The sequence below is a fragment of the Labrus bergylta genome, chromosome 15 (genome assembly GCF_963930695.1).
Source record: "Labrus bergylta chromosome 15, fLabBer1.1, whole genome shotgun sequence".
NCBI classification, from domain to species: domain Eukaryota; kingdom Metazoa; phylum Chordata; class Actinopteri; order Labriformes; family Labridae; genus Labrus; species Labrus bergylta.
In genome coordinates, this window is record NC_089209.1 from 2,381,377 (window position 1) to 2,394,922 (window position 13,546).

Below are 13,546 nucleotides of genomic sequence, written 5' to 3' on the forward strand. Positions count from 1 at the left end.
AGAGTATTTCACACCGTGAACCCTGCCACCACAAATCTGCCCTCGTCATGTTGTTCTCCTATTTCTTTTTTTTTTGCATTTCCTCCTAAAACTGATTTACAGCCAAAAAAGCAATTCCAATGTCAACGTTTCCATCAGAAGGATGGATGTGTGTTTCAACGTCCTTTGATGGTCAGAAATAATTAATGGAGGCTGTCAGACTGAGTCAAAGTGAGTGGATTTTATCTTTTGAGTTAAACTTATTCGTCTTCATTATGAGATTAAAACGACTGCATCATCTGCCCTTTCTACTTTTCAACCACCACAAAGCTTAATCTTTTAAAAGCAGCTGTGCAAAAAGGAAGTGTCATTTGGCTGATGTCTTCCCTCCGACTAAAGGTTTATGTCAACTTGATGAGCAGAGCAACTTTCACGCCCTGGAGCATCTGTAAAAAAGAAAAAACCTGACTGAAAGCCTGCGGTTAGATCTTCTAAATATATGGTTGTTAGTCTTAAACTCCTGGAAAGCACTTTGGAAATTCCAGAAAAGAAATATTCATTTTCCATCTGACCTCCATTAGCAGTAACGACCAAGAAGAGTGTAAATCTGACTCAGCGGTATTCAGAGAACGAGCAGGAATTATAGCTGCAAGCAGCAGCACAGCTCCGTTTGATTGAAACATGACTTTGAAACGCAGTATGCAAAGTGAGACAATAAGAATCTGTGTTGGCTTTTTGGCTGTACTTTTGTCTTTGACTGTCTTGACCAATTGGACTTCCGGGACAAATAAAGTTGAAGTTGAGTTGAAATCTGAAACATTCAATCCATTGATGAGGAGCTTTCAATACCCTGTGCTGTTCAGTGCTGTGCATTCTGGGATTTAGTGTCTTTCATCCACATGAGCCAAAAAGACACTTTCAGCCTTTTCTCGGCCAAGAAGGCACCAACTTCAAAATGTAATTCACATTTCTACATATATGACCCAATGTCAGTACAGATTCATGTTTCAATGGGTGAAGTATCCCTTTAACTTTTCTTTTAAATCTGAAACTAGAGGAAAAGGTTTCACAATGAACCCCCCCCCCCCCCCCACCCCCAACCCTCCTACCTGGACCCTTGACACTGTTGCACAGGTTATTGGTGAGGTCGTCGACGATGGTCAGCAGGAACTGGAAGTCGTTGACGTTGTACATGTGAATCTCGTCGGGGTCGGTGGCGATGGACCTCAACTCGTTCTCGTCAGCGTTCTTCACGCCTGAGAGCAAAAACGCAAGCATCAAAAATGAGTTTGTGTATTTAACACAGAACTGTATACAGTGCAGCATTAACCTTTCAATAAGTGCATCATCAGATACAGACTGATCAGCTTCTTTTCAAAGACTTGTTCCAGTTCTGACATGTAAACTGCCCAATGGAGGGGGAAGAATCTACAATCTTTGGAAATTGCAGCAGCTAAATGTTGATTTATAGTGACAAGCACAATATGAACATGTTCAAACCATCCTAATACCACTGAGGTTCTTGTTTTGCAGAGGGAACAGAGACTCTAATAGTGACATTGGTTTCATTCGCTGACAGTTTAATCTCTCACCGATGGCGTAGAGCTCAATCCCGCTCTCCCTCAGGCTCTGTGACTTCATGATGATTTCGTCCTGGGACTTTCCGTCAGTGATGAGGACGCCTATTTTCCGGGCGTCCTCTCGCATCCCTCCGTTAGGCCTGAAGTTGTTCTGCAGGATGAAGTTCAGAGCCAATCCTGAAAGACAAGGAGTGAATAGTTTATCAAAGAGTTCAGCCTGTTAAATGTTTACCAATGTTTTGGCAGCTGAAGAGAGACATGACAACGAGGACTACAGCCTCTGCACATTGGCCGTGTGACCGCTAGGCCATCCTGCACCCCTTTTTTAATACAAATCGAACCCATGTAGGGCTGCAAACAAAAACAAGAAACACCTGACATTATGAATTCCATTCATTATTTTTCAATCGCAGTACACACCGGTATATTTCTGAACATTTTGCATAACAAAAGCGTCCACATTTCTCAAGCCAAAGGACCCCAACAATTCAGTGTAAAAACATTTGGGTACCACGCTGGTGCTTAGATCATTACTTCCTGATGTGGACTGAACAAAGTAGTGCTGACTGTATGTTCTGTTTTCGGTGCTGAACATGAGATCAAATATGACGCCTGTGAGAGCGCTGAGCTGATGATCTGTCGCACCAAAGAGGATCACACACAGATCTCTTTTCTGCTTTTAATTTGGAAAACGTGACTGATGGAGATATTTTACAGACAATACTGCAAGATGTGAGAGCAAGCATGCAGAGACTACAAGCAACTTTTGAAACATGCTAAAGAGAGCTCGATGGTGCAGTGCTAGAGAGAGGTTTGTGATTGCACCAGTCAGTTCTTATCCAAGATGACTCCATGCTTGTTTGAATCAAATCATCTGAAGACATTGGTACAGATGCCTCTTTTTTCAAAAAAACACTGTGAATGAATTATGAAGCTTAATTATGCTTTTGTAGATTTCTATGTATCTATGCATTGTATTGAGTCTTTAGGAAAGTTTGAGCTGTCCTATCACCTGTCATGGTGTTGCCTCCCTTGTACGGCAGGTTTTCGATTGCTTTCATCAGGGACTCTTTGGTTGGGTGGGTGTTCAGGTGCCACTCAGTCCTTGGGTCTCCGCTGTACTGAGCAAGACCTGCGGAAAAAAAGGAAGTGAGGGGGGAAAATTGAAAAGCAAGAAAAATAAAAAAATCAGTCAAGTTAAAGAAAACATGCTGAATGTTTTCAAAGTCTATAAAAACTGTGAAAACGATGGACTGTAAATGAAAAGTGAAAGTAGCCCACGTGCTGTTACTCAGTGTTTAGTGGGACTGAACTTCATACAGGAAGTAAACTGAGGGTTCAAATTTACCAATCTGAACTGTGTCAGGGCTGATGTCGAACACGCTGACCATACTGGCGATGAAGTTGCGGATGGTCTTGAAGTTGATGCGGCCGATACTCCAGGAGCCGTCGACCAGCAGCACAATGTCGGCCTTGGCCTTGGTCTTACACTGAGTCTCTGCAGAGAGAGCGGCGATGAGGAGAGACGGGACAGTGAGAGACACACAACCCTGGCAACAGCACAGACTCCCAACATGAGCGTCTGAGATGTTAAGAGATGAATATTTGTGGAGGACGTGTGGAAACAGTGTGAGGAGATAATAGTGAGATACATCAGGAGGAAAGGAGAAGAAGAAGAAGAAGTACAACAACAAAAAAGCTCTCACGATCACAAAGTGGAAGATGTTTATACAGCAGAATGTTTTACACAGTAACAAATAATTCACACTCTGAACATGTCGTGTAACAGCTGTCACTTCTGGATTATCTGCTCTCTCTCTTCAGGGTCGTTTTTTCTCTCTGTGCGTCTCCCAGCACAGCGAGTCGTTTGGTTGTTATGTCCAGCAGAGAGAATCAGCCCTGTGGTCTTCTTCTGGAGACTGTCCCCCCACCCCCTCCAACAGCAGGACCGAGCCTCTTTGACACTGTGATATACGAGGCCGGCTGTTTCACAAAGTTACTGCACACATTCCTGCTCCAGGGCACCTGCAGAGGAGAGAAGTGGCCGCTCGTCCTTTTTTTTTTTTCTCTCTAGGACAACAGGCCACGGCCGATGCAGCAGAGTGCACTTAAAGTCTGGGTTCCTGTGTGCAATTGAAAACACGTTAGGAGACACAGATTATTATTGTTCTGATTCAGCAGACTGCAGGAGACAGATGCTCGACGCTTTGAGGAAACTGATTCGGATGCTTGGCCTCGAGTCTGTTTGAGTGTTTCCACTGCTGGTTAAACAACATGCTCATGTCGCTGTGACGGTCATTTATAAAAACAGATGTCATAAACAGAGGCAGCTTTAAGAGGCTTCTAATACTCTGCAGACAACGACTCCTGACTTTGACTTTCTGACTGGTGTCCTGCAGAAACCTGCAGCAGCTCTGACTTCTGTTTTTATAGAATTTCTTTCTGGATTCATTCGCTCTTTCTTATCTCGTGTTGTTAGTTTGGCACTCAGAGTAACCGTTGAAATCATCTAAAAACTTAAAATGAAACAATCAAAAGTCAAATCTAACAGATGGAGAAAATGTTGGTGTGTTTTTCTGACATATTAAGTTGGACGTTTGGATTTAAACTGACTTTTACATGATGTAAGCATATTCATTTATGACCCTGAAAGCTCGATAAAAGAATGAATCTAAAGAGGTTCAAGCTTCCAGAGCGTTCAACAGAAAGCACGATGAGCTGCAACTTCAAGCCAAACTTAAAGAGACACTCTTTGAGTCGATGAATAACATCAAAGATATTTTTAGCTCATGCTGATGTATCTACATGATATCTGAAGAGATTCATGCTGTTGATGAAGCTGAAAGGTTGGGTTTAAAAAAAAGAAGAGTTGAGATTGTTTTGCCAAATGTTTGAAAAATCTGTGTTTTAAAAGCTTTCCGTGCTTCAACAGCAGAACCAAAGGCTGCACCCTCAGTTTACTCAAAGAGATGTTTCATATTCATGCTTTTAATGTTTTTATTTGATTTGGATCCCTATGTTCATTTTTAACTAAATGTTTAACTATTAGTAGCTACACAACCTCAAAATGACTAGTATAACTTTGAGAATTATAAAAAAAAGAATCAGATTTATTGATAATCTGACCTCAAAGTGATTGCTTTAAGAAATAAGAAACGTGGTGACGTGAATCCAATCTCATAGAAAACTTACAGAAACAATTTTATTCCCACTGCAATATGCATTCTAAACAAGGCTAGATAAGCAATGTTTTTTAAATACTGTGCATGTGTTTTTACCTATTTAGGGTACTTTTAGCTATTTATGACCTGATGTGAGTGTTAGTGTGAATGTTTGTATGTTTTCATGTTGAGCCTCAACAAAAGGTCATTTTCTATCACAATGTGATGGACAATAACGTTTTGAGGGTGCCGTTTCATCATCGTTTCATCCCTAAAATAAAGTTTTTAATGAACAATTCTAAAATAATTGTTTTTGAAACCTACGAAGCACCATCAGACTGTGTCGTCCCTACGTCCTCCTTCATGCACGTCCTGCTCCGACCTCCACCTCAGCAGAGAGGAAGTGTGGACAACAGGAACGCGAGGAGAAATCCTTCCTGCATATTATCCCATATGCTCTTTTAGTAAAGCGTCTCCAGATAACACTTGTTATGAATTGGCGCTTTACAAATATTGATTGATTGACCAGTTCTAGCAGCTCCGACAGACCACGTGGAGGTCAGACGGTCTGGACAAAGTGTCTGCTAAGCAGCCGTCCATGTGAGCTCTAAAATATGAGGCTCGCCGAGGAGAACGCTCGATGGAACATCTTGGCCTGTTCTGTGCAGGGCGAGCAGTCGGTCACCGCGTCTGCTCCGTATTACAGCTGGAATTTTCTGCACAGGCTGAGCACGTCCTCGGGGTCTTATGAGAAGCATAACATTTTCCTAACTGCATACATCCCCGCAGCTAATGCACTAGATCATAAAGAAAGTCTGTAATTGCAAGCAGAGTCTTCTTTTCCACGCTTTGAATAACATAAAAAAAGAGGAGGAAAAAATCGACTTTTTCATGACTGAAGGAACATTTGGTTAGCAGACTCTGAGATCAATAGGAGCTCATCTTGGAGCCGAGGGAGATAGATGTTTGAGGCTATATCTTTAAAGGCTGTCACGTTGTTTGGTGGTTACAAAACATAACTGCGCAGCATGTGAGGTGAACGTGTGCTAATGGGTGATTAAATATTGTAAGTGTCAACGCTTCAGCACAAGTCTGCACATCGCACTCCAAATGAGATACGAGCGAGATGACGGAGCCAAGACGTTAAAAGTAATTTGAACTAATCGTAATCAGCTGCAGTCAGTTTGCGGTCTGCGATCCCCAGACTGACATTGATATCAACTCCCCTCGACAACTAATAATTCATGGTTCTGGCACTTGGAAGTCAGCGCTCTGCCATTCTGAAACGACTTGGAGCAGAGAGTGTCTGGTCTGCAGGCTCTGAAGTAGATCATGTGCGAGTGTGGGGTTGTAGTGTGTGAGCAGTTATCGGCTTTACCAGAGAGATCGACAGGAGGTGGATCAGGACTGTCCATGAGGGTCGTATTCTCCTCTCCAGCCAGGGGCATGCTCTCTCCCCCCTCAAACATCCCAAACACAGAAACTGTGTACTTTGTTCCTGCCCTGTGAGGAAAGGAAAACAACATCAGTTTTTCAGCAATCTCAACTGGGACAGAAAAAAATTAAAGGATGAAACAAAATGTTCACAAATGAAGAAGTAGCTTTTGGCTTTTTTTAAAGGCAGGGTTGGTAATCTAATAAAACTAGCATGATTTTGAAAGTAGCATTCCCTCAGTGCTCTGTCTGCACCCCCTCCCCTCTGTGCTCCCTCATAAGCCACGCCCCCTCACTTACATGCACGAGCGCCGTTGGTCCAGAAGCAGACCTCAGCTCATGCTTTGAGTGTGGGCTAGAGCACGCTAAGGGGTAGAGAGCGAGCAGGGAGACAGGGAGGCGTCTGATTGGTTCATCAGATTGGTACCTCGTGGCAGACATTGGTCAAAGTTTTTACAGACTTACAAACTGATACAGATGATGGATTTTCTTTGTTCCTTTTTCAGAGAACATGAGTTATTAATTTCTGTCAGGACCTAAAGACAACTTCAACCAACATCTGGAAAAAATTGATCTGGAGAAAATGACCAACCCTGCCCTTAACGGATTGTCTGTAACTTGCAAAAGCTAAAACAAATTAAATAAATAAAAATCCAACAAAGGAGAGTGAAGAATTTTCCTTCATCTGTTTTTAAAAATTAGGAACCCCTAATTGAAAAATGTTCCCGCTGTACAAAATGACTCAGAGCAGAAAGCATGAGTCTGCCGCACTAGGAAAAACAGTCAGATGTGTATTTATGGATACCAGCTGGTAAAACAGGAATACTTCATTAGCTGTGGCTGAATGATTCCTATTCACTATAATAAAAGCTGTTTTGTGTAAAAATTGGATCTAATACGTTGAGAAACATTCAGCAAGGTGCAAATGATGTTCGTGATAAACTCAATGTTTGAGTGATGTTATAGAGTCGTGCTAAACACACATAGGCTGAAATACACACACATGCCCAAACAGGATCTTATGCACACCTCCAGTTCCCAACCCAAGTCCCTACAGACTTGTTCTACTGCCAATAGGAGTGATTGATGTTGGCTGTTTTAGGAAGGTATGTATTGCCATCTCCTGAGGTTTGTTCTAGGTAGATGCAAGATGGAAATAAGATTTGCATACTGATAAAAGTTGTCTCCAAGCGGCATGTTCAGTTGTTAAAAAATGAAAGCCAATTGGGAAGTGCAAATAACTGCAGTTCCTTCAGTGTCCACTTGAAGCTGGCTCCAAATGACAAGGAATCCCCGTAAGGTCCCAAATTAAAAAATTCAAGTAAATATCAAACAGTTAAGAAAGCTTACCTGAGTTCCTCTAGAACGATGGTGTTATCGTAAGGACCGACCAGGAGTTCACCCAGGTCCACATCATTTCCACTGGGGTGAAAGGTAACTTTGTAGCCCCTAACATCTCCAGGCGCTGGATCCCAGGTGACTCTGAAACTGGTCTTGGTTGGCTCTGAGGTCTGGAGGTTTCTGGGAGCCTTGTATGGCGACACTGAAATAAAAACACCCCGGCCCGGAATTTTAGAACAAACGTGTGCAGCTTAAAACGTAAACACATCTCTAACTCTTGGCAAAGGTTTTTTGGATCAGCCGCACCACATAGAAGCCAGTTTCTCATTAGTCCATAATACAATACCTTGAACCTGGTGTCTTTTGTTAAATAGCACAGTGTCATGCTGTGTGTTAGTAATGGTAGCGTGTGATTTAGCACGTGTTGAACTGTGATTTCAGCGTCCTCTTCTTCGCAAAGGAAGCAGCGCCTTAAGTGTGACAAATATTCATCTGAAAGACGCTTTAACCTTTAAGTCAAAAAATATTGTTTTTGGTGGAACAATGGAAACAAATCTGCAACTTGGATGATAGAGCCGCGTTCATTTCCAAGGCATTATGACATGAGTTAACACTGCTATTAAAACGAGTGACAACATTGTCAAACAAGCCAGTTTCATCAAGTTCTTTTTTTAAAATACTTAAAGAGCACGAGTTAACATCCTTATCCTGAACATGAAGGGAGGTAGTTAGAGCAATACTTTCCACTTACCAGTCCAATTTAGCAGGGAGTTTAATCTTTGCCAGCTAAATTATTGGACGTCCAAGACATTAAGAAGCACGTCCTCTCAAAACTAGAAAATTAAATCGTAATTTCTCCAAAAATTCTAACTGCATGAAGGGGTATCTGAAGTTCAAACGCATTTATATACAGACATATCGTCCAAAACAGAACGAAAAAGGTCAATAATACGAAGGCCTTTTAAGACAATTAATCAATGTGTCAGCCAAAAGATTCTGCAACACAGAGTAATGGGTTGGCAGCAGAAAAAGACTGAAAGACAGAGGACTCCACATCAAACCTACAACCTAAGTTGACAAGAATTACTAACATCCAGTTGACATGCAGCCAAAAGGACAAAGTCACAAACTGCACCACAGAAACCAAGCAAACACACCTGTGACTTTTTCTGAATCTGGCTGAGCAAAAAGTTTGAGAAGCAACCAAAAACTAGAAAGAATTTGATTTCCGATATCTTCAGGGTCTGACCTGCCAAATTCCAATTTATCTCTCTTCAAAGAACTAGAATCAACAGCAGAGACATTTTCCTTTCTTTACTTTTCTTAAATGGACAATGTAAATATCTTTCTCATTAGCTGTTTTCCTCCTGACTTCTTGAAGAAATCATGAATCACCCATCAGATAACTGGTGACTCTTTTATTCGACTATTGCTTACTGTCTCTCACCTCTCTGCCTCTGTCATCCACACTGCCTCTGTCAACCATAATTGGGGCTGAAGAGTTTTAAAAACTTGTTTATATTGGTTCAATGTCAATATGCATTAATCTTTAATATTACTTGCGAAGTGATGCATAGGCACGGATTCAGATCAATCACCAGTCACGTCTGAACAGGATGGAAATCATCTAGTTCTAGTCACCAGGCGGCCGGGTCGATTGGTGCATCTCAATCTCAGATCTAACTAATGAACATTTTTTTATTCTGTACATATTTGTCAGGCCAATCAAAGGGCAGCCCACGACTCTGGGAATGAGATTAATGGAAAGTAAAAGTCCCATAGCGTATATAAAAAGTAGGCAAGTGAAACCATGAGTTCACCATCTGTTTCATTCAGCTTGAAACTTTGCATTTTGGCCTCAACATTAAACTTATATTCAGCCTGTGAGAAATCACCCAGACAGCAGATTTATGAATTTCCTTCCACCAATGGAAATGCTTTGAGAAAGAACTCAGGTTAAAAGCTCTCGGGTGAGATGGACATGTTTCTGCAGTGTCTGTCAGAGGGTTGAATTATGGACCAACGTACGTGTCGTTCCTACTCCTTGCCTTGCTTTTCCTTCCCCGCGCTTGTAGATGGGGTGAACGATGATGTCGTAGGTCGTCATTGGCTGCAGGCGCTTCATGACGGTGGAAGTGGATGTCCCAGGGATCCTGAGGATCACCTCTTTCCCCCCACCAATGGGAGCATACTTCAGCCGGTAGTTCACCACCTTGCCTGGTGCCGGCATCCATGTGACCTTCATGGTTCGCTCAGTCTCGTCCGACACGGTCAATTTTTTACCAGCAGCAGAGGCTGTAAAACAAAAAGATCATTTTCAAAACTGAATTCAGCCTAAAACATGCAGAACCATGGATTTACCTTAAAGGCAGGGTTGGTCATTTAAAAAAAACTAGCATGATTTTGAAAGTAGCATTCCCTCAGTGCTCCGTCTGCACCCACTGCCTCCCCTCTGTGCTCCCTCTAAAGCCACGCCCCCTCACTTACATGCACGAGCTCCATTGGTCCAGAAGCAGACCTCAGCTCATGCTTTGAGTGTGAGCTAGAGCACACATGGGGAAGAGAGCGAGCAGGGAGACAGGGAGGCGTCTGATTGGTTCATCAGATTGGTACCTCGTGGCAGACATGGGTCGAAGTTCTTACAGACTTACAAACTGATACAGATGATGGATTTTCTTTGTTCCTTTTTCAGAGAACATGAGTTATTCATTTCTGTCAGGACCTAAAGACAACTTCAACCAGAATCTTAAAAAGTGGATCTGGAGGAAATGACCAACCCTGACTTTAACTTAAACCCCTTTATGTACCCTTAACAGCCACAAACATGTAGCCATTGTTCATCCAAACCTTAAATAAAAAATAATTTGTTCCACTCCATTTTCAAGGCCAAGTGTGGTTTCCTTTATATTTCTTTCATAATCATGTTGTATTCATAAATACATGCATAGATGTTGAGTAATACCATCAGCTGGAGCCAAAATGAAAGGACATGAATTACCCAGAAGTGATCGAAATGCTAACCACATTTTCCTTTTCCCCAGAAACAACCAAACCCTTAAAAAGGAAACTAATTTATTCCTACGACGCTGCAGCTGATTAAAAACGTTGTAAGGGAATATAATATATATTTAATGATCGTGAGGAAGGTTTTTCAGACTACTTGATTTTACTCTGGAGAACTTTTAGTGAAGGAAAAACACACGGCGTCCAACTTCTCATTGTGTTGATAGATTTGAACAAATATGTGAAGCTGGAGATGTACGAGGAACAATATGTACTCAAACCTGTTAGTTTATCTTCATCTTGTTTTGCTTTGTTTTTTAAGGGGGGGATGGGGGGGGCTGTTTGCATTGGTTTGATTCTCCCTGTGTGCATATAGAGCGAGGAATGTGTTGACATTTTAACAGTGTGCTTTGTCTCTGATGCGTTATGTCAGCATGCAGTTCACATCGCGTCATTCACAGAACACACACGACGCAACAATAAATAAATCTCCTCCGCTTTGAGTTTAGTGTGTTTACTCCTAATTACAGTATTTCAGCTGAATACCTTTATTTAAATTCAGACTTCTCCCACTGACTAGAAAGCAAAACCCTTTTCGGAGGATGCCAACTGTACGATTACACAAGCACTGAACTGCGTTTTGATCTTGAGCTAAGAGGAAGTGGACTTTGGCTCATTTTCTTCTGACCTCATAATCAAAACAAGTCTTTTCTTCTGCCATGTGTGTTACTATAACAATACAGGGAACACTTCCCTCAGCGGGTTCATGACCTGACAACACAACATTCAAACACCTGGACTGACCCTTCATGTCATGCAGAGCTTATCATCTGCATCTCATCTGCATTGACTGTTAATATCCAATATTCTCCTCATGTTCACCTTCCATGTTGTCAGTCTGTGAAACCTGTAGAGCAGCTTCACATATTTATCTGATACTGGTGTCAGTAAAAACTCTAATTTCAGCTTCTGCCTGAAACGGTTTGTTTCAGCTGCTGTCTCTTTAAGGCCCCCCCTCCCCATGTGCCCACTCTCTTCTGATTGGCCAGCTCCCTGGAAGCCTTCCGGGGGGAGAACGCTGCAGGGCTGCCAGGGGAGGGCATGTCTACTTTTACCTTTGAAAGACAAATCTCAAGTTCTCCCGTTTTTGAAGACCAAGTTTCCTGGCCCGATAACTTCTTCCAAACTTTATTGTCGCCCAGACGCCTTACTGATTTACTTACATGAGTTAACATTCCAATTCATATATTGAACTGTCCCCTAAAATGTGTCTACTTTATGCAGCATTAGTCGTCTTACCGTCAGTAGTTTCCTGTCCCGTGAGCGGCTCGCTGTCTTTGTGACCGTAGGCGGCGACCACAGACACTTGGTAGAGGGTCTCAGGAGTCAGACCGTCCAGCACGGTGTTGGTCACGTCTCCCGCCACCGTTTTCTCTCCAGCCTCCTCAGAGAACAGAGACTTCCATCGGACCCGGTACATCTTGACATTCCCCGGCGCTGCCGTCCAGGACGCCACAAAGCTGGTGTCGGTCACGTCGTTGGTGACCAGGTTTGTGGGGAGACCTCCCTCTGAAAAGAATCAAGCAGATGGATGGATTAACACAGGAATGTGTAGTTTATATACTTTAAATAGACCCAATACACATTATGTGTTTAGTTTCATTAATATTGATTGATCAAATATTGGCCAAAAACACACCAGATATTTACAGCTCATCTGTGAGGTCAAAGGTTAGTGAAGTTTGATATAGACTGAAGTCACACAGGCTGGGTTGCTCTAATGTTCCCTCCAGTGTTTTTAAGGTTTTTTTTGTTTTTTTTAAATCCATCTTCCCTCCAAACAAAGGAACCCGTTGCATGTTCTGGTAAAGTGGAGACGATTAAAAGGCCATTGAATAGACAGAAGAACTGAACGTCTAACCACAGCTTTTGTTTTCTACTTCTTAAGCTATTGTTAGTCGTTTCTGCTTCATTAAAAAGTGCAGAGCATGTGAGGCTGGAGACATGCGAGAGGAAAAACAGGAGTAACACGTCTTCTTATATTACGTCATCATATCAGCTGCAAATTTTGATGTTCAGTATTTTGTAGAAACATTTAAATTAAACCGGTTCATTTGAAATGTGCAGCCTTTAATGCAACTTTTTTTGTTCCAGCATCTCCCTTACTTTCTTGTCGATTCAAAGAACTCAAACCTCTGACTTGGAGGAAATCTTAACTTTTAACTTTAGTCTTACTTTATGGCTTTGTCTTTCATTAAACGCTGATATTCGTTGATGAGTGTGATGGATTTTACAGAGGAAATACTTTGTAATACACTTATCATTCCGCCTGTTTAGTCCCAGAAATGTTTTTTTGTGTCTGCCTCAACATCTGATAGCTCAAATTTGATGCCACGTCTGACCTCTTTCGAGCAGTTTTGCAGCACCCATGTATGTCTGAGATTAATTTAGGGTTCAAAATGACCTCAGGAAATATTGGCAAAGCTATAAATATAAAATCCAAATGGCAAAAAGGAGAGAAGGGAATAAGCCTCTACATTTCCTTTAAATAAATTCATTGTTAACTTGAGAGAGCTTTTCCTGAACTAAATCTCATGAAGTTCAAAAGATAGAAGAATATCTGCTGATATCAATTTAGAAGCTATTGTTTTGAGAAATGTTGTTGTTGTGTCTGTGTACATTCTTGGAGGATGTTTTCTAAGAGTTTTGGTGACTCACTGATGCTTCTCACAGTCAAGTTTTTTAACTTGTTAAACATGGCACCTCATTCAGTGGACCCGATTCATGACCAGCACTTTAGCGTCAATCTCACATGGTGTTTTTAGCAATATTGAACGCGTAAAGTCCGGTAGTAGTGGACATAACCAAATGCTAGAAACCAGTAAGTGTTCACAATTAGTTTATAGCCAACCCATTGTAATGGAACCCATTTTGCAGCCCGGTTGGGCCCCACCTAAGGCCGGCTGAGATCTTTCCTCAAGGCAGAGGTGGGGCCTACATGGGTCTCACATAAATTAGCCAGCGATAGGCCACTAACCTAAAACCCAG

At 42.0% G+C, this 13,546-nt stretch overlaps 1 protein-coding gene across 1 annotated transcript in view; it reads right to left on the bottom strand.

The window, feature by feature from the left end:
- The window catches only part of col12a1b (collagen, type XII, alpha 1b), a 98,451-nt gene that overhangs the window by 56,929 nt on the left and 27,976 nt on the right, over window positions 1-13,546 (bottom strand). Inside the window, 8 exon segments of the mRNA XM_065963484.1 lie at window positions 1,089-1,235; window positions 1,572-1,736; window positions 2,572-2,691; window positions 2,908-3,057; window positions 6,099-6,223; window positions 7,505-7,697; window positions 9,524-9,790; window positions 11,798-12,067. Of these exon segments, the coding sequence (XP_065819556.1) occupies window positions 1,089-1,235; window positions 1,572-1,736; window positions 2,572-2,691; window positions 2,908-3,057; window positions 6,099-6,223; window positions 7,505-7,697; window positions 9,524-9,790; window positions 11,798-12,067 (1,437 nt within the window).